The sequence below is a fragment of the Cyanistes caeruleus genome, chromosome 6, assembly GCF_971803275.1.
Source record: "Cyanistes caeruleus chromosome 6, bCyaCae1.hap1.1, whole genome shotgun sequence".
In the NCBI taxonomy this organism is placed as follows: Eukaryota; Metazoa; Chordata; class Aves; order Passeriformes; family Paridae; genus Cyanistes; species Cyanistes caeruleus.
Window position 1 is genome coordinate 31,653,175 of NC_141706.1, and position 25,370 is coordinate 31,678,544.

The 25,370-nt window shown below is 40.9% G+C and overlaps 1 protein-coding gene across 1 annotated transcript in view; it reads right to left on the reverse strand.

The window, feature by feature from the left end:
- The window catches only part of LTK (leukocyte receptor tyrosine kinase), a 128,972-nt gene that overhangs the window by 69,505 nt on the left and 34,097 nt on the right, over nt 1-25,370 (reverse strand). Inside the window, exon 3 of the mRNA XM_086892837.1 lies at nt 23,518-24,026. Coding sequence (XP_086748963.1) covers nt 23,518-23,560 — 43 coding nt within the window. The 5' untranslated portion in view covers nt 23,561-24,026. The remainder of the gene's footprint in view (nt 1-23,517; nt 24,027-25,370) is intronic.

Here is a 25,370-nt window from a genome sequence, read left to right on the forward strand (position 1 = left end):
CTGACACTCCACATATTTCTGTAGGGTAATGAACAAGGAAGTGTCTATCCTTCAAGGTTAAAGAAAGAGAGAATGAGACTTAGGTTTGGAGACTTTTTCTTTGCCATCTTGAAATCTTTGATGCAGATGATTGCAGTTACCAAACAGTGCAGCAGCTTGTGATGAAAACAAAAACTTTAAGTAAAATGAGATTACTTTTCTCTAGATGGAGAAGTGTCCAAAGCACCTGGTCTGTCTAGAGGCTCCCTGCACACACATTGGGCAGAGAACAGTGCCTCTGAAAAGCAGTTTATTGCATGTCTGCCAGCTGTGGATTAGTGACAGAATTGGATCCTTTCTGGACAGGCTAGGTGGGATGAATCTCAGCATTTCAGGACCAAATGGTTTCACTGATATAGCCAAGGACAAGCGTTTTAACTTCCCAGACAAGAAATGTGAACTGGAAATATTTTTCTGCTGTTACAAGTGGTGAATCCTAAGAAAGAGCCCCTCTCCCTAATAAACATAATTTCTCTTTGAAGAATAAAAATTAATAAAAATTATCTGCACTGAGATGGACTTCCACTTGCCAAGGGATTTAGGAACCTTGTTATATCAAAACCTTTTTATATCAAATTAAATCAATATAAGTGACTTCTGCATCCTAGAAATAGCTGGTGTGGTCTAATTCTCTTGTAAGACGCCTGCTTTTGGCTACCTTAGTCGGAGTTTTAAACACATCTTCAACAAAAAACCCACCATACCTTGGCACTTGCCTGTCAAAGCTCAGCCTGTCTCTCCACAGAGAACCCCAATGACGCTTTCAAAAGAGCCCTCAGTGCCATGAATGTGACAAAAGCAATATTCAGCTGGGGTGAACGGAACACAATGGTGAGGATCCTCCTTTTCTTCTTTCTCTGCAGTAACAGTTGGACAGTACAGACAGTATGAACTTGATTTAAAAGGATCCCAGAATGTTCACAGCTATAACTCACAGCTGAACCATTGCTTTCCTTTCCTCACCCAAATTCATACAGCCTACTAGCAGCTCTGAAAAGAAATAAAACAACCTTCCCAAAACCTCATATGCATGTTCACACACCTCTTCACCACCACCCTATCACTGTACCTGAGAAAATGAGAGAAGTAGAGAAAGCCACATCTGAATTAAGAGAGAATAAATTTTGCTCTCAACTTTTTCAGTGTGTCATTTAATTTATGTAAATTAAAGTTTATCCAGATGTATTTGGCTAGGAATTATTCCAGCTCAGTTGCAAATAAACTGGAGTAACAGCTAATAAAAGGAAACCTTTCCTGTTTCTTTCAAGTAGACTAACACCAGCCATGGAATAACACTGGTAGGAATTTAATGTAGCTTCCTGAATTGGCTACATGTTTCTTAACCTTGATATTTACTTGCAATAACAACAGAACTGACACTGATGAAATTTAGAAGTTTCTGTCCTTTTCTCAGTAGTAAGTTGCACGCTGAAGCTAAGATACGAGATTCCTGAGTGCACGCTATGTTTTCACATAATCATTTGTACACTGTCATTAAATATTCAGCAACTTTATACTGTTATGCACAGTACATTTTTATGCTTGGAAGTATGGCCAGTTACAAAAAATACTCTCTTAAATACATATATTAGATCATTTTGGTTCCTTAATGGGGCCATTTTCTCAAGAAATGGGTACTGCTGGAAGTAGCCTTCTTTCCACGTCTTCTATTTAAACTTGTTCCCATCATTCAGAACCAGATTTATTTTGGGAGGGAGAGGCAGGCCTAAGGGTTCAGAAGGACAGGATAGGGCACTCCTCATTACATGATGCTCCAGGAACTAGACATCAGCCTAATCAAACCCAAACTTCAAATTCATGTTATATTATGTATATTCCATTCCATTCTGTAATAGCTTGTCTGTTTTCAAACTTCTAAGGTCTCCATTCTCAGGAAGCTTTTTGCAACATTATGTTTGTTTTCTGAAATGTAAATGCTGTTACAGTATCTCCAACACAGGCTTTGAGTGTTTAGTGACTTCTACCCATAAACAAACACAGTCTCTGAAGTTTTCTTTCCTCAGTCTGGTCACAATTCTACTTTGTTATTGCCAATGTTGTGAATCTATCCTCATGAAGGCAGCAGTTAATACTCTATGTTCCATTCAGTGCTTTCCATTAATTTCAAAATTGCCCCAATTCCACAGGTTTTGTGAAAAAAATAATAAAAAGCCTTGTTTAATTTGTTCTTTCATCTGGCACATCAAAGCCCTGTTGTGCTACCAGAACTTCTTTTTACATAATTTTGATTATGGCAACCTAAAAATGAATATGCTTAGATGTTAACATGTTCTGTATTATTGTCTTTTCCGTTTACGGTCTTATTGCTGATTCTTCTACTTCCATGTAAACTGTGTATTTTTGCAATATTTCTACCACAAAGTATAGCAGATGCTGTCTAACCATTCCTGGTCACTTTCAGGCTTTTTTGGTGGCATGTTGCAGCACAGAATTCAACATTCATCCTCTTCCCATTATCCTTCCCAGTCAAGAATTAACATTAATTTCTGTGTTGCACAGTTTGTAGTGATCAGGCACCTGGTGTTCTGATGCACCTCAGTGACTGACACAATTCCAATATCTATGTGATCACATATACAACAGCTGTTAGTGCTATCTGACAAATCTACTAACATTTTTTCTGAACCCTTCACCCCTTCCTTTGCTGATGCATGCACAAAACTTCCTTGACTGATTTTAAGAAGTCATGGTTGATGCTTTTATTCTCGTATGACAGTGATACATATCAGATAACCACAAGGATATGGATCAGCAATAAAATAACCACAGTACAGAAATAAAAGAAGCGAATACATGTTCTCTAATACAGAGGAGAAAGAGAATCTGAGGTCATTCAACAAGGTTAGAAGTATCAAATTATTAGCAGATATCCAGTGAACCAGCAACTGGTGTATCTGCCTCTGTAATTAGCTCCTGGGCACACACCTTTCCAGAACCCTGGAGATATTAGGGAAGCTGCTGTGAGGTTGTAAACCTGCTCAGGAAGGAAAGGTTCTGTTAGAGATGTATCAGTGACACGCTATGTAACATCACTGGTGCCTCCTGTCTGGGAGGTTTGAGTGCACCTGGCTTAGCATTAGGTAGCACAGAGCACAAGAGGGAGTAAAGACATGAATATTTACTGAACAGAAATCATAAAATTCTCAATAATCATGCTGAAAAGGCAAATTGTTCCGTTAACAGAAGATGTTGTATTTAAGAGGGGATAAAAACCCACAGTACATAAATGCCATATAAGAATGTAAGAGCACTACTTCCTCAGGCATAAACAGCTTAAATATCCAGAGCTTGAACTCTTAAAGTTCTTAACAAACTGCCTGGTGGTGCTTCTGCCATAACACTCATTTTAGAAAGTCTCGAAATGCTGAAAGTATCTCAGTATGCAAAGAAAGGGAACATTTGCTTGACATTTAAAAAAGGGTAAAAGGGGAGCCAAATGATATGCCAGATCCTGATTACAATTTTGAAGAAAATAATGGGAATATTGTATTATGTTTGAATAATTAACAATAGAAATACAGCTAAAAACACAATGTTTCATGGAATAAAAAATTGTTTTAAACCCACCCTAATCTTTGAAGACTATAATGTTGCTGTCCACATGAACATTTCCCACAGATCCTAAGCTCTTTGCAATCTTCCCATCCCTAAAGTTTTAACAAACCCACCAATTTAAAACCACACCTGCAATTGGTGATTTTAGGGACATACTCCACCAGCTTTCCAAAACATGGCAAAGAAATTACTTCTGAGATCTTTTGGGCTAAACCTATATGAAAACACATTCTTTATTACTTCGTGACTTTTCCTTTTAACAGCATTTATTAGTTCACTTGTTGGTATTGCATTCTTTATGATCCACTGTCTGGATATTAATCCATGTCTGGATATTAAAGATATTAGGATATTAAAGAACATGATAGACCTCCTGGGAATAGACCAGGAAGTGTTAAGGTAGCAAGCTCCTGCCTCCCACAGAGATATTCAGAAGCTTTTCATGTAATAGAAAGAAATAATGGACTGATGTCCTTTGATAGGGACCTTCCAGCTCTGTTCATCGACAGTGGGTTTCAGAAGCATACAAACTCCGCATTTTCTGTTTCCTACTTTTTTAAAGAGAATTCTTTGTCATCATAGTAGAAACAATTGGATCTGACCACTGACATTTATGTACTTGTTTCCACTCTGTGTCAGACACAGGTTACAGATAGATGTACAATTGATTCTAGTACCAGGGAAATGCTGCTCATATAACCTTACAAACAACAAATTTCCTACTAGTGCCCAATATATTTTCCCCAGTAACTTGCTCCATCCTCCTTTTCCCTTACAACACAAGTATTTCAACTTTGAGCTTAACTTTCCAGTTAACATATCAGATTTATGCAGCTGTGTAAGAGCTTGTAGTCTTGTGGTTTTCCATTGTCAGAAAGCACTGTATTTCTCAAATTATATTTTTATATGAGACTGTGAATACAGGATTTTTTTTGCTAAACTTCATCTAGCAGCATGCCTACCACCAGCACCCTGGCAGCAGCTATGTGGAGCAGCACGGAAGATTCCATCCTCTATAATTTCTCTGCAATACCGCCAGGAAAATGTGGAAGCACTGCCACAAGCCTCCTCTCAGTATCTGCCAAATTCCTTTCCAGAAGGAGAGGTTCCAATTGCTCCATGCCAAAATTAAGTTTTCATAGGCATAAGTTGTTAAAAGGTAGGATGCACAAGAATACTGGTAAGAGATTAAACTATGTCTTACCATAAATTGTCCAGCGAATGTATAAGAGTGGGATTTATAACTTCAGGCACCTAGTTCTTGGGTGTTAAATCTAAGCTAGTTCACAGAGAAGACTAGCTTAAACTACTCACTTCTGAATGGCTCAGGTTGGCCCAAAGGACCTCTATTGCCAGCACCATGCAGTGACTTGATCTGTCACACATTCGCTGCGCACCTCTTAACGTGTGTTCAGAACCTCTGACATGACAGTAGAAGACTGATGTCTGAAACAGCTAAACTAGGTGGCTAAACTAGGCTGCAGGGAAGTACAAGACTAAAACTGAATCTTCTGTCAATATCCCTTGCATTCTTCATGATCAAGACCCCAGATTACATCCCCCAGACTGAATTTCCCAGCACTCGTCATTACCTGGGGTTTTTTTCTGTTAGTGCCCAGACTACCATCTGTAAGAAGAGGTCAGAAGAACTTTCAATCCTGCTCATTCTTTGATGGCTCCTGTAAGTTTTCCAGGGTCACATCCTATTCTTTTACTCCTTGCATTCTTCTCCCCCACAAAAAAGAGTCAGGACATCAGAAAGGGAGAGGATGTTTATATTATGCTGTGAAGAACTTTGGCACCAACATGTAACTTTGAAGAATAATCCTGAGGATAAAAGATACAGATGAAGGACCAGACCCTGTCCAGCAGTCACATGGCATAAAAAGAATGGTTTACAAGGAAATGGATCTCTAGGGAGTAATTTGAAGTTAAAAAAAGATTTCTACAGGCAGCCCAGGGAAATGTTGAGTTTTATCAGCCCTGGCACAATCCCCAGCAAAGGAATTAGCAAATGTGGAAGAAAAAGAGCTCACATAAAGTCCACTCAACTGTGACTAGGCTAACTGCAGTGAAAAGTGTTTCCACTTAATCTGCACTGACCCCTAACCACCCAATGCCCAGGACATTCCTGCTTATTGAATGGAGATAAGTGCACAGAAATCATGTCAAGGAGGAGAACAACCAGTATCATGAAACTCAGGCATGACAATTAACAAAGAGACATAAAGAAGCAAATGTTAAGCAAATGTGCATAAACTGAAAATCAGAACAGAGTCAGAATAAGGATTCCAGGCATCAGACATCTATTGATTTCTGAGGGAGCACTGCAAGGTAGGCTATGACTAAACCAAAATATGCGAATTGAGAAGAAGGATGTAAAGATATGATGAAAGAAGAGCAAGAGGAGCTGTTTGAAGTTTAATAAGAATTACTAATTTTCCAATTTTATTTGTACATAAAAGCATGTATTTCGTTAGAGGTGCAAATGAAACGATGTAAGACTTGCAAATAATACACCTGCCAAACAAGAGGACAGTTCACAATTTTTAAAATCCCAACCCAACACTTGGCAAAGTAAGAATGGATATTTTTTATTTTTAATGACAGAAATTACCTTAGCACCATGGCCTGCTACTTCAGCCACTCTCCAGAAGTGGACAATATTTACATGAATTATAATTAAGAAATTGGAGGAATATTTTGCACAGTCTAGAACAACTAATGAAAAAAGCACCATGGATAAATTACAGACCATGTCACATTAGTCTTAAGTGCCACAGATTTAACTGCAAGGGAGAGCAAGAAAAAGATACTTGAAAGGCCACAAATGACTAAAAAACATCAGAAAGCAATGAGCATAAGGCAAAAAGAGATATGAGGATGAGGATGAACTACTAGTTGGCAGTTTTGCATCACCACAATATACACTTTCTGAAGTAGAGAGCAGAAATCAGTGCACCCAAAGTATTTAGTGAGCTCCACGTGGTCACAGTGTGCTACAGCCCAGAGGGAAACAAGATGAGCTGAGCAGAGTGTAAAAAAGGGAAGTGCTGGGGCACACAAACTGCCTGAAGCCACACTGCTGTGGCCTTGGACACGAGTGCACTCAGTGCAGAGGAGCAGGTCTGTGCACAGCTACTGAAATCGGTGGCAAAAGGTGGCAGGTGCAGGAGCACCAAGTTACAGGTAACCTCAGACTCAGCAGTGCAGGCAAAGCTGAGGACAATTGACAGTGCTGAGGCAGTTCCAGTCCAAGGAGGTCAAAAATTAAGAAGGTAAAGAAAAGGTCTCAGACAGAAGGGAGAATATGTCAAGGAAGGACCTCAGAGACCAAGAAGGCCCATCTCAACTGCAACAGGACAAGAAGTATAAAAATATGTTAGATCTCCTTTGTCAATGAGAGGCCTGACAGGGCACAATGGCATGGCTAGAAAGCCACTTTTTAGGGTGCAGTATATGTGAGGTTGGTGAAATCTCTGTTGGAAAGAAAAACTGTGAACTAGCAGGGACCTGGAGTAGTCATCAGGAAATCCATCTGTGTAGACAGGGCTGGGATGCTAATGTGAATCTCAGCACCAATATAAACAGTCTTCTTAAGAGTGAGACAGATTAATAAGCATGGAGTCCTGGTGGTATGCTGAACATTAAAAAGAGTGATGGTTTCATTGCCCACCACTTCAGAGTAGTGTGAGAGCCAGGCCTTCTGAGGAAGGTGAGTCTGGGCAGTCTCCTAAGATCTGTACAATTCTCTTACGGAAAACATTAGGACTAAACTCATAAAAAACATTTACCATTTGAAAGATGACTCTCCAGTATGAATATCTTCACTCACAGCCACACAATGAAAGAAGTGCAGAATCTTTTTTTCAAACTCCTATTGGAATTACTGTTGTGAGTAATGAACTTTGTGTAACAGAATTCAAGTGGGTGTGACAGCCCTGGAATTCGGAACTTCCAGAAAGGACTAAAAGTCATGGATGACTTAGACTACCTTATTGTTTTTTGGCAAACTGTTTCCTTATTTTTAAAGACACTTCTGTCATTTGTGCCAAGACCTGAACTTTATTTTTTGATCCAAAAATATCACCCTTGTGTTGAAAAAATAAGACAGTTTTGCTGATGGCCTAAAACAACATAACCAAGATGCGTGAATTGTACCGCTCTGGTTTTGGTAGGAAACTGACTTGGCAAACAGAAAAGCTATCACCTGCATTTCAGTTTTATCATTTGTTTTCCCCTAGTAAAGAAATGTAGAAGGTAGTGGGGATGATAAGTCAGATGCTTCCACTGCTCTCAGAACACATAAAAGAGAAGACAGACAGTGGTGCTGTAAAGAATGACTAGGACTGAAAATATTCTTGTCTATCTTTACATTTCATTTTTTTTTTATTTTTGGCTTCCAGGAGAGTAAGATGTAGTTTAGAGAGTGAAACATGGTTTAGAGATGAAATCTTTGGGCTACAATATCACACTTCCGACCGGAAAGCGGCTAAGCGGGGTTATTTCCTATAAAGGCTTTTATTTTACTTCTAACACAAAGTCCTTGAATGTAATGAGCTCCTCCTTTCCTTTAAAGGACCCTTTCAGAAACAGTCCCAAAACAGAAATGGTGATGTTGGGAATATCTATCCTGCCAAGGAAAGCAGCCTCAGATTACTGTCATTACTGCAAGGGTGAGCTTAAGGGTTTGACAACTTTATGAATTACTCAATAGACTGGCACAGCCAACAATATTGTGGCTATTCTGATACTTTCAACACCCATGAACTGCTTTGAAAACATCCTCCAATCCTTACATTCAGATGGCTTCATGGAAGGGAATGAGTAGTAGAAAATCCAAGTGGCTGATATGTCATAGACCACACCAGCACCAATCTGATCTAAGATAAGGGGGTCTCTGTCATTCATTCCTTTCAAAGATGTTTCTGTCTATCTCAGGCTTCATGATGGACATGAGAATGTCACAAAAAAAACCCCACCACCCTGGTGATAAATCAGTGCAAGAATATCAAAACAAGAGAAACCAGAATGGGTGTCTGCAAAGAAACAAAGATTCTTGGAAGAATTTCTGACTTCCTTTCAGACCACAGGTAATTTGATTAAACACTAATGAAAAAAGTAGTGCCTGAAAGAAAATGACTGGGGACAGTCCTGAGCTATTTAATTTACGGGCAGTAAGGAAACATAATTGGATGCATTTCTGGATATATCTGGAAAGTGCTTATTTGCATGAGGAAGAAGCACATATAAACCAGTGGATACAACAGAACACATAAATATTGAATTCTCTGAGTATCTCATATCAAGCTCCTAGCTTTGTGCAAGAGAAAATAAATATCTTCTATTAAAGTGAATCCATGAAACACTGTAGCTGCTGGAGGCCAGACCTCTTTCACCACCACTTACCTTGTGATGTACTAAGTTCTTTTGGAATCACAAGAAGAGCACTCAGTCCCTGGAGGTGATAGGAGAGGAAATGGTAGGAGAGCATCAGCTCCTTTCAGCTTTAGCTTTATCAGATTCTTTATCAGAGAATTATGAAAGATATTACATATTCCAGTAGAGTGTCCCTAAAGATCAATGTCTGACTACTGCTTGCCTGGGGCTACAGTTTCTTCACTGGCAAAGGGTCAGTCCAGACCTGTCCACACAAGGGAGAAAAATGAGATTTCTATTCTTCCTTCAGTCCTCAAATGAATAACTTACAAACACTAGACAGCCTTCTTTCTTTGCTCCCAGGACACCAGCCAGCACAACGAAGAAAACAAACAACATGAGGTCAAGAGTTTGCAGTTTTCTTCTCTCTTCATCCTTACTAAAAGCCTGAATCACAAGTCCCAGAGCTAATCTGCCCCCAGTGCAGTATATCAACATGGAGTCCTTAATAAAAGACTGAAGTCCTTTACTCACAGTGGCATGCAGTTCATAACAGTTAACACAGACACTGCCCAAAAGCCTCTTTAGTTCCACCGAATTCCTACATTTCCAGTGTACACTCTTCTGATATCCAGAAGGGCACTACCAGACCAAGGGGGGGTTTGTTGACTTACCATGCCCACCAGATGCAGCACACCTGTCAGTTTCTGTACATTTAAATCATTGGACTACTCATCCAGCAGATCATCTTACCTTTTCAGTTCTAAGCAGCCTGAAATTGTAGCTGTAATTGGCAGATTATCATCCACAGAAAAATACATATTTGAGTAGTATGTTTGTCAAGTGTTCTCCCTGCCCACTTGGTACTTGACTAGATATCATCCCAACAGAGGAGAGAGAGTTCAACAGAATCACACATTTCAAAATATCCTTTCTGTACCAGCTTCCTCTGACTAAGCCTCAACATCTCTGGGTCAGGAAGTTGCAAATGACACTGTAGATACCAGAAGTGTCCCAAGAACTGCCAAGAATCCCTGTTGCCACAACAGCCAGCTACCTTTGCAAGCAGAGTATGAACCTCACTTTATTTACAGTAATAAGAAGGTGTGACAGAGCACAACACATGCACTCTGAGGGATCTGCACAGTCAGTAGTAAATAATATGTTCTCTTGGGAGCACATGTTCACATCTCACTGCAAGAAAGACATTGAGGTGCTGGAGCATGTCCAGAGAAAGGCAATGGAGCTGGTGAAGGCTCTGGAGCACAGATCTTACAAGGAGAGGCTGAGGGAGCTGAGATTTTGACCTGGAGAAGGCTGAGGGGAGACCTTATCTCTGTCTATAGCTACCTGAAAGGAGATCCTAGTCAGGTGGGGTTTGGCCTCTTCTGACAGATAACCAGTGACAGGACAACAAAAAATGTCCTCAAGTTGTGCCAGGGGAACTTTAGATTGGACATTAGGAAAAGTTTCTTCATTGAAAGGGTGGTCAGGCTACCCAGGGAAGTGTTGGAATTATCATCCCTGAAAGTGCTCAAAAGATGTGTAGATTTGGAAACTGGGGACATGGTTTAGTGGTGGAGTTAGCAGTGCTGGATTAACATCTGGACTCAAAGGTATTTTCCAACCTAAATAATTCTATGATGCTATTTGCATTGCCTTCTGTTGCAAATAAGTGTTTTGTGCTGTTTAAAGAATCACAGTTGAATGTTTTGGCAAAAAGAAAGTTTTCATATGAATTTGTGACTTTAACAGAGTTCAGCAGCAAGTTTCACTCTATTACTTCCAAATGAACGAAACAAAATAAGGAACATCAAATCAGAATCAAAGGATATAAACACAAAAGTTAAGGGTGCAGAAGGGTTCAGCAGCACTTAATCACTGACTGATTTAACAATTATAAAGTAATCAATTCAATAGGATTTGCAACAATTAGAACAGTGACTTAATTAAAGATTTACATTAACAACATTCATACATAATCAAGTCACACACATGGACACAGGCAAAGAAATGTATACATCTATATCCACGTGTGCTCCTCCACACAGAAAGTAATTTCATCTTGTCTTAAAAAACCACCACATATCCTGCCATAGGGTCATAACCACACCTGAAAAATCCAAGCTAGAATCTGTTCCTGTATCCTCCTATATCTCAATATCTTTGGATGCCTGGATAGAAGTAGTTTTCATTGGGACACTGAATATTTATTTCACTGTCTTCTAGGCTCAGAGCCTTCTCAGAGAAGACTAGCTTTGGAAGTCACTCTCAGGGATGATGGGAAGCCAGCTCCCTTCCCAGGACACCATTGAGGCAGGCCTCATGGGCACAGCCTTGTGGAGGAGCAGACTGCAGCATGCAGGGCACAGGGAGGCCTGCACCTGGCTTTGAAGACAGTCATGGACACTTCTGTATCTGCACATCAACATGTTGAGGGCACAGAGTGCAGTGCCCAGGCTTGTGTGCCTGAAGAAAGTGCGGTTACTGCGCCAGTGAAGGGGGACAAACTCCTGCCCCTCCTATTATCTCCCCAGCTCAGCCTTGCAGCTCTAGAGTCAAACACCTTTCAGACAGCTTCCTCACAGCCTCAGCTAGAAATTGTTGCCAGCTCCCAAGGTAGGGACCACAGCTTTGCCAGCAAGTACTCCAGCAGCATGTGGAGTCTGCCAGTGCCAGCTGAGGCTCCCAAATGTGCTTCCAAACAGCTGAGCCTCTCAGTGCCAGCTGGACTCCAGAAGAGGAAAGCAGTCAAACAAACAGTGGGAGGAGGCTAAGAAGGTGGAATGTGAAACTGAGCACAAGTTTAAGCAGTGCATTAAACAGTTTGTTAGCCAAGATTTCAAATGTCTTCCTCGCATCATAGCTAGCATCATCGGTAAGTAACTTCTGGCTCCAAAGCACACAGAGCCAGAGTGATGTGTGCTTCATTTTTTGCATACACTTATTCCTTCCTCTTTATGCATCTGGGAATCTGGGCTTTGAAAGTAAAAGCACAGAGTCATGAGGTGATTGTTTTGCATTCTTTTAAAGCTCATGCCAGGTGCAAGTGGGAAAAGGAGATAAATAAGCTGTGTACTTCTTACAAGTCCTAAAGACGCCAGTGCATCCTTCACTGAGCTCAGCATGCCAGGTACTCCTATCCACTGTGTGCAGGAGTTACCGAGACACATGCAAAAGAGCAGGACAGGCAGCAGGGATGATAAGGGGCAGGGAAGTGGGAATGGCTTTGCACAGCACACAAAACAGCCAGAAAGGTTCCAAACCCCATAAAACTGAATTTGACTTCAGAAAACTGAACAGAACACAGCTCTGTCAAAATGATGAGGCAGAGTGAGAAAGAGACACTGGTTAGTGTATTCAAGTCTATTTCAGTAGCATTTTTAGTGTATTTCAGTAGCATCAATGCAAAATGCACTTCAAATAGTGCAAGCATTTGGTTGCACCTAGAAAACAAACACCAGCAACTGCAGGCATCTCTTCTCTTTCTACCTAAAATGAAACTATACTCTGAAAATTGACTCAGTGTCACAAATGGCTGGCATGAAGAATATCAATCAGGTCACCAGAGGAAAAAGAGGGAATTTTACATCTATGCATCAGTGCACTGCCTTCTCAGCAGCAGGTAAGAATACTTTATGGAAAAGCAATACAAATGTACACCTTTAGGGAAAACACTTTTCTGCCCTTTACCAATGGAAAAGCCAATGCTGTTAGAAAACTTAATTGGTAACCCAACATTCAATGTGGAAGAGTATTTTTTTGAAAGCAAATACCTGCTGAAATGGAGTTATAGATTCTCCTTAATTATATTTTACTTTAAAAAGGAAAAAAAAAAAATCTGTCATTCTGTGCACTGGATCTATTTGAAGGAACTAGAATATATACTGCTTTATATCTCACCACATCTGAATAAGAGAGATAAAATAGGAAAATTAGGACAAGGATTATGGCACCAAGGCTAAGGAGTCTTCCTCAAATCATAGAGAAAACTTGTGGCTGAAAATTAGCCCTAGGAAATCTGACTTTTCTTACCATATTGTATGAAAGGTAGGCAAAGAGAGCTGAAAGACTGCATTGCCTAACTTAAATACATGTTAAAAGAGAAAATTGATTTATTTTGTACATTTACTTTTAGTAATATGTTAGGTTGATTGAAAGAATGACAAATGCCTCCAGTGCTGCCAGTGCTTATAATTCTACTCTGAATTTGGTTCTCTACAGTGTTTTTCTTAAACATGCAGTTTCTGGAGCCATGTAATGACATGAAAATTACAGCAACAAAAATGACTTAATAGTTACCCAGGATAGCAAACACAAACTGGAAAGACTCAGAAACCAGATGGCTCATAAATATGTTTAATTTGATGATTTTTAACCCTATCTGTGAAACCTGAGCTTGGAGAATTTAAAAACCTGGAAAACGGTGCTTGCTATACTTTTTCCCTCTTCAAACCTCAGAAATACTATGCAAAGGTATTGGCCAGCTTTATTTCTTACCCCTTCATGTCTTTGTGTCACAAAGAATGAAAAGACATGCTGAGGAATATTCTTGTATGTAGCTGATGTTTCTTTAAAAGCTCATGGGAGCACTTCTGTGTGTGCTAGAGAGTATGAAACATTTTGTGCATAAAATTTAAGCTGGGGTTCAAAACTTATTTTACTGTCTTCCTTTAAGATGATAAATGTAAACCCCCACTCTCCACCTTCAGACCGGATTCAGCCCTCTTGGTAAATACTTAAGAGCACCTCCTCTAAACAGCACTCTGAACATGGTATGGGTCAAAATTGAAAACAGACTATTTTGTCTGAAGGGCTAAAGGGGAGGCTTGAACACCACACAACATCATGGTGTATCTCTTATTCCTCAGCACCATAGCATCAATGATAGGATTCAGACTATCAGCCCAAATTTGTCCTCTAAAACTGTTACAAGTTCTGTTAACTGTATGCAAAAAAACTAACACGTTCCAAAAATAAGAAACTGTCAAAACCAGAACTAAATGACAGCTAAACCAAATATTTTTCTAGTTAGTAAAATGGGATTGTAGGTGTTTTCACAGCAGTACAAATTCATAAGGCAGTTGCCAGCTCACTGACACCAAGCAGACAAGGCTGGCATCGAGCACTTGCTCCCTTGCAGATTGGAAAGCAGGCATCCCTAAGCTAGATCAGGGTGTGTGCACATAGTCTGAACTCAGGTGTCTAATCCTGCAGGCTGGTTTCACAAGATACTTGTTTCAGTGGCTGTTGGGAGAGATTTAGATAAAAACCCCAGCAGACTAAGTGTTTCTCAGAACAATTCCTTCTGCCCCAGCTGGCCTTCCTTTTGACCCCACTATGAGACTGATCCTCTTCTTGTCCATGTGCAGTGATCACCATATCTTCAGTTAACAGCTGTAACACAAGCTGTAAAGGGGCACATCATAACTGAAACATTAGAATGATCTACAAACCAAGAAAGCTAGCTTTTATCCTAGACCATTTCAAAGCATCCGTGCAGTACGACTGACACAGCCAAGACGAGACCATGCTACTACTTGGGGGTTGTCTAGAAAGGTTGAGATGAGTATGCAAGCTGGAGACACAAGCTGAACATCACCCAGATGTTGACCTCCATGCTCACTCAGTCTCAAGAGCCCTAAGAAACCAGCAGAAGAATCAGCACTTCTGTCTCTGAAATTCTGCATTTACTTGTGTGCTGGTTTTGGCTGGGGCAGAGTTAATTTCCTTCACAGCAGCTGGTATGGGGCTGTGTTTTGGATTGGTGCTAAACACAGGGTTGATAATATAGAGATGGTTTTGGTTTTTGCTGAGCAGGGCTTACACAGAAAAACCAAGGTTTTTTCTGCTTTCCATGCTGCCATGGTGGTGAGGGGACAGGGGGTGCATGGGAGGCTGAGACAGGTAACCCCAGCTGACCAAAGGGATATTCTAGATCATATGGCATCATGCTCAGCATATAAAATGTGGGGAAGAAGAAAAAGTAAGTGGGCAGTGTTTGGAGCAATGTTTGTCTTTCCAAGTAAGCCTTACATGTGATGGGGCCCTGCTCTCCTGGAGATGGGTGCACACCTGTCTCCCTACAGGAAGCAGTGCACAAATTCCTTGTTTTGTTTTGTTTGTGTGCATGGATTTTGCTTCCCCTGTCAAGCTGTCTTTTTCTCAACCCATGAGCTTTCTGATTTTCACCCTTTTGATTCTCCCCCCACTCCGACTGGTGGGGGAGTGAATGAATGGCTGCATGGGGCTTTTTTGCTAGGTAGGATTAAATGACAACAACATGATATAAATTACCCCTCACCTTTCTCAGTGGAAGAATATCAATAACAGTAGTAATTAGGATGTTGCTTCTCATCAATCCTTCTTTTTGCAGCCACAAAGCAATTCCTACCAGTAATAAAAGAACTTCTCTAGCTTACTCTACATATACCTTAGTACAAAAGTGATTGTAATTTCTTCTGAAACTTAATTGAAAAATGACTACTGGCTAGATTTACCAAAGCTGATAATCTGTTGTCGTGGTTTTAAAAGCTACCCCATGACATCTGTGCACTCACATGCAGCACAAATCCCTGAAAAATGGTAATCTCTGTATAAAAAAGGTAATTAAAATATTATCACACAAAATCACAAGCAACCCCCAAGCAGTGTACAGTTTTGGATAACTGCATCCACTGAGGGAAGACAACATGTTTAAAGTAAAGGGGTTTTCCACATATTTTTCCTTTAACTTTCACACACACAGATATATATATATGCAGGAAGGCACACAAGAGAGGAAAGAAATTGTGTGGGAATCAAAATAAAAAGGTAAGAAATATAAAACCTATGTCCTGTCCAAAATTTAGCAAATAAAAAATGCAAATAATTTTTGGAAGGGAAGCTAAATGCTTGTGTCTCCTCAGACCAATCTAGCCCAGCCCTAAATGAGGTGAAAAGAGCTACATCTGCATACATCTCCCAGTTTTCTATCCCTCTGAATAGCTGGAACAGAAACCCTTTTAACACAGCTGAATAAAACCCAGCTTGGTTTACTCACCTTGTTTTTCTTATAATTAACTCACAAGTTTATTTTTTGCAAATTTTACTGGCTTTTGTCTCTAGGACTGCAACAGACTGACAAACACAAGGTCAAACTCTGCGAAAATTTAAACTCTTCTAAGAACCTGATAGATCTTGAAGGGCCAGGAGGCATGCGGGACTTCAGGAAAGTTGAAAAAAATTAGTGATAGCGATGACTATGCTACCAGGGCTTAAAAGATTCATAAAGTCCAGTGTCTCACTAAGCTCTAGGCTGAACTGTTTGCCTTCATGGGGTTAAAGAAAGCTTCCTTCAGAGGTTTTAAATACTATTGGGGTTCCTGCAGTGACTATAAACACGGAAAATGCTCCTGTTGTGAACTACATACTTTAAAAGTGTTACTCATGTAAAGAGATGTGAACTCCAGCACTGTACACATAAAAATGCCACAGAGAAAACTCTAAAAACATGTTAAAAACCATGGAAATTTTAAGCAGTCATGCTTTTCTGTGATTCTATTTGCTGAAGTCAAGGTAATAAATAGGTCTTTAATCACTCAGAGCCCAGTAGGAAAAAAAATATATGCAGCAAATACTTGGAAAATTTAAACTGCAGTTAAATATAACAACAGAAACAGCAAATTAAAAAAGAAGAATCAAGACATTCAAGGTATTATAAGTAAGCACAATCATTCATGCTCCTTACACTGTCTAAAATATTGGTCAAGGCACATGGGTCTGCAAAACCACCAAATTAATTATCCAGTGAAGAAAAGCCATTTTTCAGTTTTGTTCCAGAGTGAATTCATCTGTGCCTGAGGTTGCTTGAGTTCAGGCTGACAGCTGCTAACCCTTCTTTTGGTAATCCAAAACCACACTGGCTGGGCTCCTTGTCTCCACTGGAACAGAATTCCTCCATCCTGCCTCTCCACCCAGCCTCGGCCACCTCCTACCCTCTGTGCACCCCCACAGCTTCCTCCTGCCTCCCTAAGGCCAGGAAAGCAGAGCAGATATTGTAAGGCAGAGCTACAAGGGAAAGTGCACAAGCACTGAGTTCACCTGCAGCATAAAGACAAAGGTCTTGGTCACAGCTGCAGAGGCACTCAAAACAGCCCTGCATCTCTGCAGGGAAGCAGGTGCTTCCAACAGCACCTCTGATGTGAAAATTGTGACTCCAGCAAGCTGTGACTCTGAACCAGTAACCTGTCTGGTTCCATTCTCATTGAAGTTCCAACATGACGGTTGGCTCGGCATCCAGGCAGGAAAAAACTTGTGGCTTGGGTTTCTCTCGAATAGCACAAAACCTCTTCATGAGAACAATGTAGGAATAGATATTTCTCACCTCCTGTACTTAATTCTGTGCAACAGACACCATCACATCCTTCCATGTCACTTACTACTGTCACTCTCAGCTACTTTATCACTCCTATATTTTTAATATATAAATATGTATCAGCACAAACATAGACACAGAGGAGAGGTGTGGATGCTCTAACTCCAGAAAGTTTGGCGGTTCATGCCCTCAAACACATGCTGTGCTACAAACTGGGAAAAAAAACCTAACTGAGCAACTGAAATACATGAATAAATGCATCATTCTTGGCTGATAAGCCAAAGCTTATGGGATTTCAGATACCAATTAGCTGAAAATCTGTGATGTCTTATTAAGAGACACGGTTCTCCCATTAGACAGGGCAAAAGTTCATCTGAATTGCAAGGATAAATCTGTGCTTTTTGAAAAGACTTCAGTATTTAATTCTATGATTCTATATTATAATTCTGTATTACACTCATTCTTGACTAACCCTTATGAGGTTGCTGTACAATAGGTTTTTATACTCAATCAGTGCCAATGTCAGGGACATTTATACCTTTACAGAGAATGGAACAGTTCAGTTGGAAGGGATATACAACAATCATACAGTCAAAATGCCTAAAAGAGATACAAAGGCAGTTGGAAAACTTAAGAAGTTTTTCACCAACAAGTGAAGAATTGTGTGAAGTTTCATGTTTTTACAGCCAGCTTTGTGTTAAGGAGAACATATAAAAAACCAACCTGAAATCCTCCTAAAAAGATAACATTTGGCCTGTGACTGAACATCTCACAAATTCTGAGCTCTTCATTTACTCAGTACATATGGCAGAGTTGCTTTTTCTAAGTGAGGAAGACTGGAATGTTGCCTCTGTTTCCTTTTTGTGTCATTTCCCTCCGTTTCCATTTCTCCTCATGGGTCCAGCTGTGCTGGAATGACACAGCTGGGAGAAGCCACAACATGGAGGTACACCACCTTGGGGAAAGCTCTTAGGAACAGCTCACCTGAGGGAAGCAGAATGCTTCAGTGATACCCTGCCACTTGTCTGGAAGCTGTATTCCTTTGAGCTCTGCAGAGGTCTGGAGAGGTCCTGAATTGTAAAGGTTCTGCACCTTGACTTCCCTCTGGAGCATGCAGCACAAAAAGGCAGGAACCTGATGTTCCCCAGGCACAGGCCCTCCATAACCCAGTGGTGCTGAACAAGTCACAATCTGAAACAAAGGCTCTACATGTTCCTCCTGCAGCGCACAGCACACCAACGTGACCTGTCACCACTCTCCTCTCGTAAGGGAGCTGCTCTCCCCACGCGCTCAGACCACATCTGTCAGCTACAGGTCACCTCTCACAAATGCTACAATTCACCCCTTTTCCAAGCTGGCCTGCCCTCCTACCTGCCATGGGTTTCATCTTTGTGCATGCTGTTAGCAGCCTACATCAAAGCACTGGGTTTGTTACATGCCAGTAGAGGAGAGAAGCAGAGGAACAATTATAATGGAATGGGAGGAAGAGGAATTGTAAGAGGAAGGACTGATGCTGAGAGGCAGGAAAAGACTGTAAGCCTGATCCAATTAATTAACATAATTAATGTCATTATTTTCCTCCTCTGATTTAAGGATTCAATACAGGAATCATGCTTACTCGTAGGAGACTCAGATAAAAGTCTCCAGATACAAAGGCAAGATGTTGCATGGCTGTAACTGTATTCCCATAGACATCCATCATTTTATGTTAACTATGAACCCTGTGGGTTCCTTCTTTTCCATTTATTTCTGGAAGGAGCTCACCTGCCTCTCCTCTCAGCAGCTGCTTTGTGTCTCTGCTTTTACTAAAGGCTTGCAAAAAGTCTTTTTTGTTTCTTTTATTTCTGAGGAATTTAATCCAATACCAAGCCACAAACAGTACCAGTCACTGTCTGCATGTAGAGTAATGAGCATCAGCCTAAGGACAATCACCTGCATGCACAAACCTAAGTGCAAACTGGAATGTGGTATTATGAAATAACCAGGCCATTTTAATACAGGATTTTCCAAGTTATCGGCAAGACCAAAGAAATTTTAAAAGAATCAAAGCAAACAAAAAACCTGTCACGGGCCAACCTAAAAATCTTCTAGATCAAAAGCTTTATACAATTGCAAAGACCAACACATTTCAGGGAGTGGTGGGCTAGAATAGTCCATGTCAAAACTAAACATTTGCTATTAAACCATATTTTATGCTTAACAAATAAATTTTTCAGATTTCTGAATGCAAGATTTTTCTGAACAAAAGTTTGAATAAAAAAAAATAAAATGTAGATTTATTTGAATGTCTCAGTATGAACTAACTGGTGCACACACAAAACAAATGACCACATGTAACAGCTCAAAGCCTAAACCACTTCATGAAGCATCTTAGTGTCACACACCAGCAGTTTTCATTAAAATTAATTCAAGATGAAAATTTCTCTCCACTCCTGCCACAGACATCACAGATGCACTGCTACACACCAGTACAGCCAGCACAGTACAGTCACACATACAGGCAGGCTGAAGACAGGGACCCTCCTGTGGATCTGTTTGGGACTCCAGGGAGTAGGAGAGGAATGCTTTTGAAGCTTCACTGGATTGAGGCATCCTTTTCTCCAACTTTGATCTTAGGGACTAATTAGAAAACATGCAGCTATGTAGCACGGATAGGAAGATAGATTTCTTCTATAGCTGCTCCTAAGACATTGACTTCAGCTCTAAAGGAACCATACACGTGGCTCACTACCTGATTTCTACCTCCTCCAACTTAGTCCTCCCTTCTGATGCAGTTTAGAAGTCCCTGGTGTTTGTCTGCATGTGCTCCCTTACTGTGGCATTCCCATAAATTTATCATAGCCTTTTCCATTGTATTTCAAAGAGTCCTCAACTTTGTACTGTCTATGACTAAAAAGAACTGTCCTGTTTTCATTTCAAGGCATCCACCCCAGTATTCGACTTTCAGTGACAGCAACAGTGCCTTGAATTTGACATTCGGCCTGGGCACAGTATATGGAGACATGCTGCCATCTGCACAATAAAGGACTGTGGATACAACTCCTAAGACAAATTTTAAGGATCACGCAATGTTCTTGAATTGATGGTTGGAACCATTTAAGTGAAATCGCTACTGCACCTGTGTGCTACTTTAAGTGAGCTGAGATGGGCAGAAGAAGAAGAAAATAAGAAAGAAGTTCTTCAATGAAGAGACAAAAGAGGGTCCCATCCCTTTCACACTTGACCTGCTCTCCTCCAACAAAGGGATACATCAAGTACTAAAGGTTTGTCTAAGTGAAACAGATGCACTGGTTTATTTTAAACTGTCTTACAACAAAGTAAAGTACTCCTATATCTTCCTGCACATGCAGGCTGACTAAACTTTTAAAGCAGTTTATACTCCTTCTACAAAACAAGCCAATTCAGTCCTGAGAGGCAGATAAATCCAGGGAGAGAAACAAAATGTTTGGGGCTTCTGAAAACTGTTTGTTAGACAAATGCAAGCATCCAGGAATGGGGAGTTCATCATTGCCATGCTGATAACCCATTCCACAAACAAACAAAAAGCTGGCTGTCTTACTCCTAAACTTGCCATCAACCTTCCTGTGCTCCTCTGCTTTAGAAAGGATTCAAGAAAACCCAAAACCATAACTATTCACCAGGCTGAAATTAAATGTAAGTTACCCTTTTCTGGGACAACTGCACTGCGAGCATTGGAAGGGACTGCAAAGAAATCCTGACATAGTGCCTCTACTAATATTATCCCATGGACTGTGGTTGTACTCAATAGCTAAGCTCTGAGCAATGACACAAACATGACCACACATTTGGAAAGGTGTTTGAGGTTTGCTCAGGATGTATACTGTGCTGTAATTTTGCAGATAGTTGGCTCTCCACATTCAAAGGCAAGAGCATGACATCTGGCCAAGCACAGCCTGGTTTCTCACAGAAAAGCACCAACCTACCCACCCCTCACCAAGCTCAAGTAACCAAAAGAAAATGATCCAATATGAAGGCTCAAAGTAATATTGGTGATTAAAATAAAAAGAAAATTCTCAAAGACATTCATCTGGTGGCTTTTTTCACCTTCTTCCTAACCACCTCCTGAGACCTGAGGCTAGTGTGCAACCTCAGCCTCCAAAACACTGTGAAGTTGCTTTGACGCTGAAAAATGCATACCTGTAGACTGAGTCCTTTCCTGGTTTTGTTACCTTTGGTTTGGTGGTTCTTTTTCTGAGGGTTTTTTCCTGCTGTCGCTCTCTACAACTTTCTGAATTTTCTCATTGTGTCTCAATTTTTTGCACCAAGAGGAGTTGCAACATCCTCTGGTGTTTTGATGTGCCAAAAGTTGTCAGTGGATGGGAACTCTGAAATCAGCCTTTTATGACAGAGTTCATTAGAAACATGTATGCCAGCCAGGAAAATAAAAGAGGGAGAAGACCTGCAAATTCCTTCATCACTTAGACCCTGGGCTTTCCAAATAAAGAAGGAAATGTAAAGCCACTCCAAGAATAAGCTCCAGTAAAAATTGTACAGTGGAAATATGAGTGGTTTTTAAACTAATTGCCTATAGAGTCTGAGAGCTGACCACAACAGCTCCCATAGTGAGGTAAGCAAGCCCCATGTGAAGATTGTGACAGCAGCTACATAGTTAAATGCTCATGCATTGAAGTCTCCCCTGGGTGACTGAGATTATTTTTGGCAGAAGATTGGACAGAGATTGTAAAATGTAGGTTTATTTTCACTGAGCTCTTTACTTACTCTCTCTGTAACACACCCTTTTCTGAATCTCTTTGCTAATACAAACATACCTCGTATCACAGACTTGGATATACAGCAAATATTATTATTATTATTCCTTACATTAACCTTACTTGCATGTTGAAAGCCACTCCACCAAAAACACTGGAAAGATACTTGGCAATTCTCGATGAGACCACATGCCATGAAAGCTGAGGCTTTAGGGACATACAGATCTGCTTGCACGAGGTACACTTGTCCTGGGACCCTTCCACAGTAAAACAACTTCCTTCCTCCCAATAGAAATAAAAAACTCTGCTCTGTGCCTTGGCACACAATTGTAAATAGAACTAAATTATAAAACCTGCTTAGAAACTGATGCCCCAGTATGTCTTCATATAAAAATAAATATAAACAAGTTCATCATTTAGCCAGAGAGAGGAAGTGCACTGTGCTAGGAAGCGCTTGCTGCAGCACCCAACAACCTGTTTGCTCCTTTCCTGCCTGGAAGTTACATGATCTGTTACACTGAGAAGTACAAAGTGTCCCCTGATCCTGCAGCTGTAGTCCCTGTATCTGCACTGGGGGTACTATTGCAACTGCAGCTCTCTGAGAAGTTCAGCGTGTCCTGATAGAGGCTTTGCTTTCCTAATATTCATAACAAATTTGCTTGCCGCTGTGCACATACGGTAAATGTGTCCCACTCTTACCTTTTTCTCCCATCATTGGTTGCAAGCTTGCTGGCACCTCCCAACTTCTCTCCTATTCCTGCAGCTTCCCTCCTAACATCTCAGTGTCGCTTCTTGTCTTTGCTTCACTTCAGACCCAAAGCTGACAGTGACAGAGCAGCACAAAGATTTCTTTCAAAACTTAGCCTGAGAACCACTTTCTAGGTGGGAGCTCATAAGTCTCATAGCCCCAACTCTCCTCTCTTTATCTGTGTCCCTCATCTCTCTGCTTAGACAAAGCATCCTCTCCAAACTAGCTTTGCCTGTAAGCAACCTTCACTACTCCTGGAACATGACTTTTGCCCCCTGTCCAAAACAGCCCCAAAGAAAGCAATCCAGCAGCCAGGGAAGCAAAATGGTCCTGGGGCACAGCTGTGAGCTTCATGCCAAACCCTTGTACAACGCCTGCCCGCATCCAGCCTCAGAGCCTCGACAGCAGCAGTTTTTCTAAAACTGCAGATCGCCTATTCATTTCAGTGAACAAAATTTACTTACAATCAAGATTTACTTTCCCACATCTCACACACTTTACATATGTTTCATGCCAGTACTTTCAATCCCCATCCCTCCCACACCCCTTTCCCCCCCCCCTTCTGAAAATAATTCTTTTCTGGTTTAAGAGGTAAAAGAGAAGGGGCAATGAAATAAGTCTGAGCCTCTGGGTAGCAGAGAGACTTTGCAAAATAAGGAGATGAGAGGGAAGAACACCAAGTTCCTTACCCACTGTGGTGACCCACAGCAGCAGCTGCGGTAGCCGGTTCATGGCTCTGCGGGGTGCGGGCTGGTCCCACCCGGCTGCGCGGCTCTGGAGGGGACGTGCCAGGCTCTTCCTGCGGGCTCCGCTGGAGCTCTGAGACCGGGCTCGGGCTCCTGCTGCCTTGGAGGAAAATTCCCACCTCCTGCTCGGGAAGGCTCGTATGGGTCCTAGAGCCACCCTCCCTTCCTTGCCTCCTCCTCCTCCCGTTTTGCATACCGCTCCTGCACGATCAGCAAATTCACAAGGCAGTTGCTTCAGACACGAACACAGCTATCTATAAATTTCCAAGCATTAGTATTCACTAGGACAAGATGAATTCATAATCTTACTGGGGTGTTCCCCGCTCTCAGTCCTCCCTTGCAGCGGGACCAATGACACACACGAGACACACGCACCCCCCGGAATAAACACAACTCATATTTAAGATGATAGAGAGGATCTCCACGGCCTGGAAGTGTGTTCACTGACCACCCTGAAAGAGAAATTGGACCTATTTACACAATCTAGATTCCCACCTTTCTTCCCTCAGCATCACTTAACTCCAGAGCAAGACAACCTCTGTTGGAGATGCACACCACTACCTAAACTCCGTTTTCTTCTGGACTATCAGCATTTCAATTGCACTAGTTCACCTTCAATTTCTTTGCATCATTTCTTGGGGAGTTTCTTCTAAAATTGATGTTCTTTTTATAATCAGAATGCATTCTTTATGACTAATTCTCCAGGTGGGTACTCTTACTCTGAATTAGGGGTGCTTTAGTCCAAATTAGCATTATTTATTGTGGCTGTTGTGAATTTACAGGTAGTACCTGAGTCTTGAGTAAAATACCATTCAAAATGTAGGAACTGGAGAGATTTGGAGCTGACATGAATTTATATGCCTGGTTGGCCTGGTACTTTCAAGGCAGAAGCTTGCATTCCATGCTTAATTTGGGTTCATAGAATAGACTAAAACTGTAATTAATTTACTTAACCTTCTCTGAGTCTTCCACCGATATCTATGCAGCATTCAAGGGTAGACTTTATTTTTGTATTTTTATCATTTATTTGGATCTAAAAAACTGCATTTTGTTCAGCAGCACATTGTTACTTTCAGCAGCTTTACAGCAGCATATTTTTTAACACAACGTTCCACAGCTTGTAAGCAAACATCGTTCTGAGGCTTTCCTCTATGGCCACATCAATTACAAAAGTATGGTAGCAAGAAAGACAGACATTATTATTTGCTTACTAGTGAAATTTATATAAACAGTCTCCCAAGCAAAGCAATAGACAGAGGCCAGAATTTTTTTTTTTTTAAAAAAAGAGATGCCAGCTTTCCATCTCTTCATAAATATCTTGGCTGAGGCTCTGGGATTGCAAAGCAGGTCATTTTTTACTCCCAACTGGTAAAAAGTAGAGGCACCTCAGGGAATTTCCATACTTATCTAAACCCTCCCATGAATAGAAATGTAAAACAATCTGTATCTTCAAAGAACTGGTAGTAGCAGCAGACACTGTTTCTGTTAATACTCAGATTTAAGGAAATTTGTATTTTCCATGTTTATAGAACTGGCTTTCATTTAGTTTGGTGAAGACAGATGAATTGTGAGGCTCATTAGAGAAATGTGAGGCATTCAATAAAAAAGAGACAGATGCATGTGATGCTTTGAAGCAGAGGGCAAAAGCAGAAAAGGTGACAAATCTCTGGCCAACTGTCTCATTAGACACTTTTGAGAGGTTGAGTCCTGGCTAAGCAAAGTAGACCTTGGTCTACTGGAAGCTCCATAATTAATCCTCCACAAAATAACCCACATCTGTCAAGCAAAGGATTCAC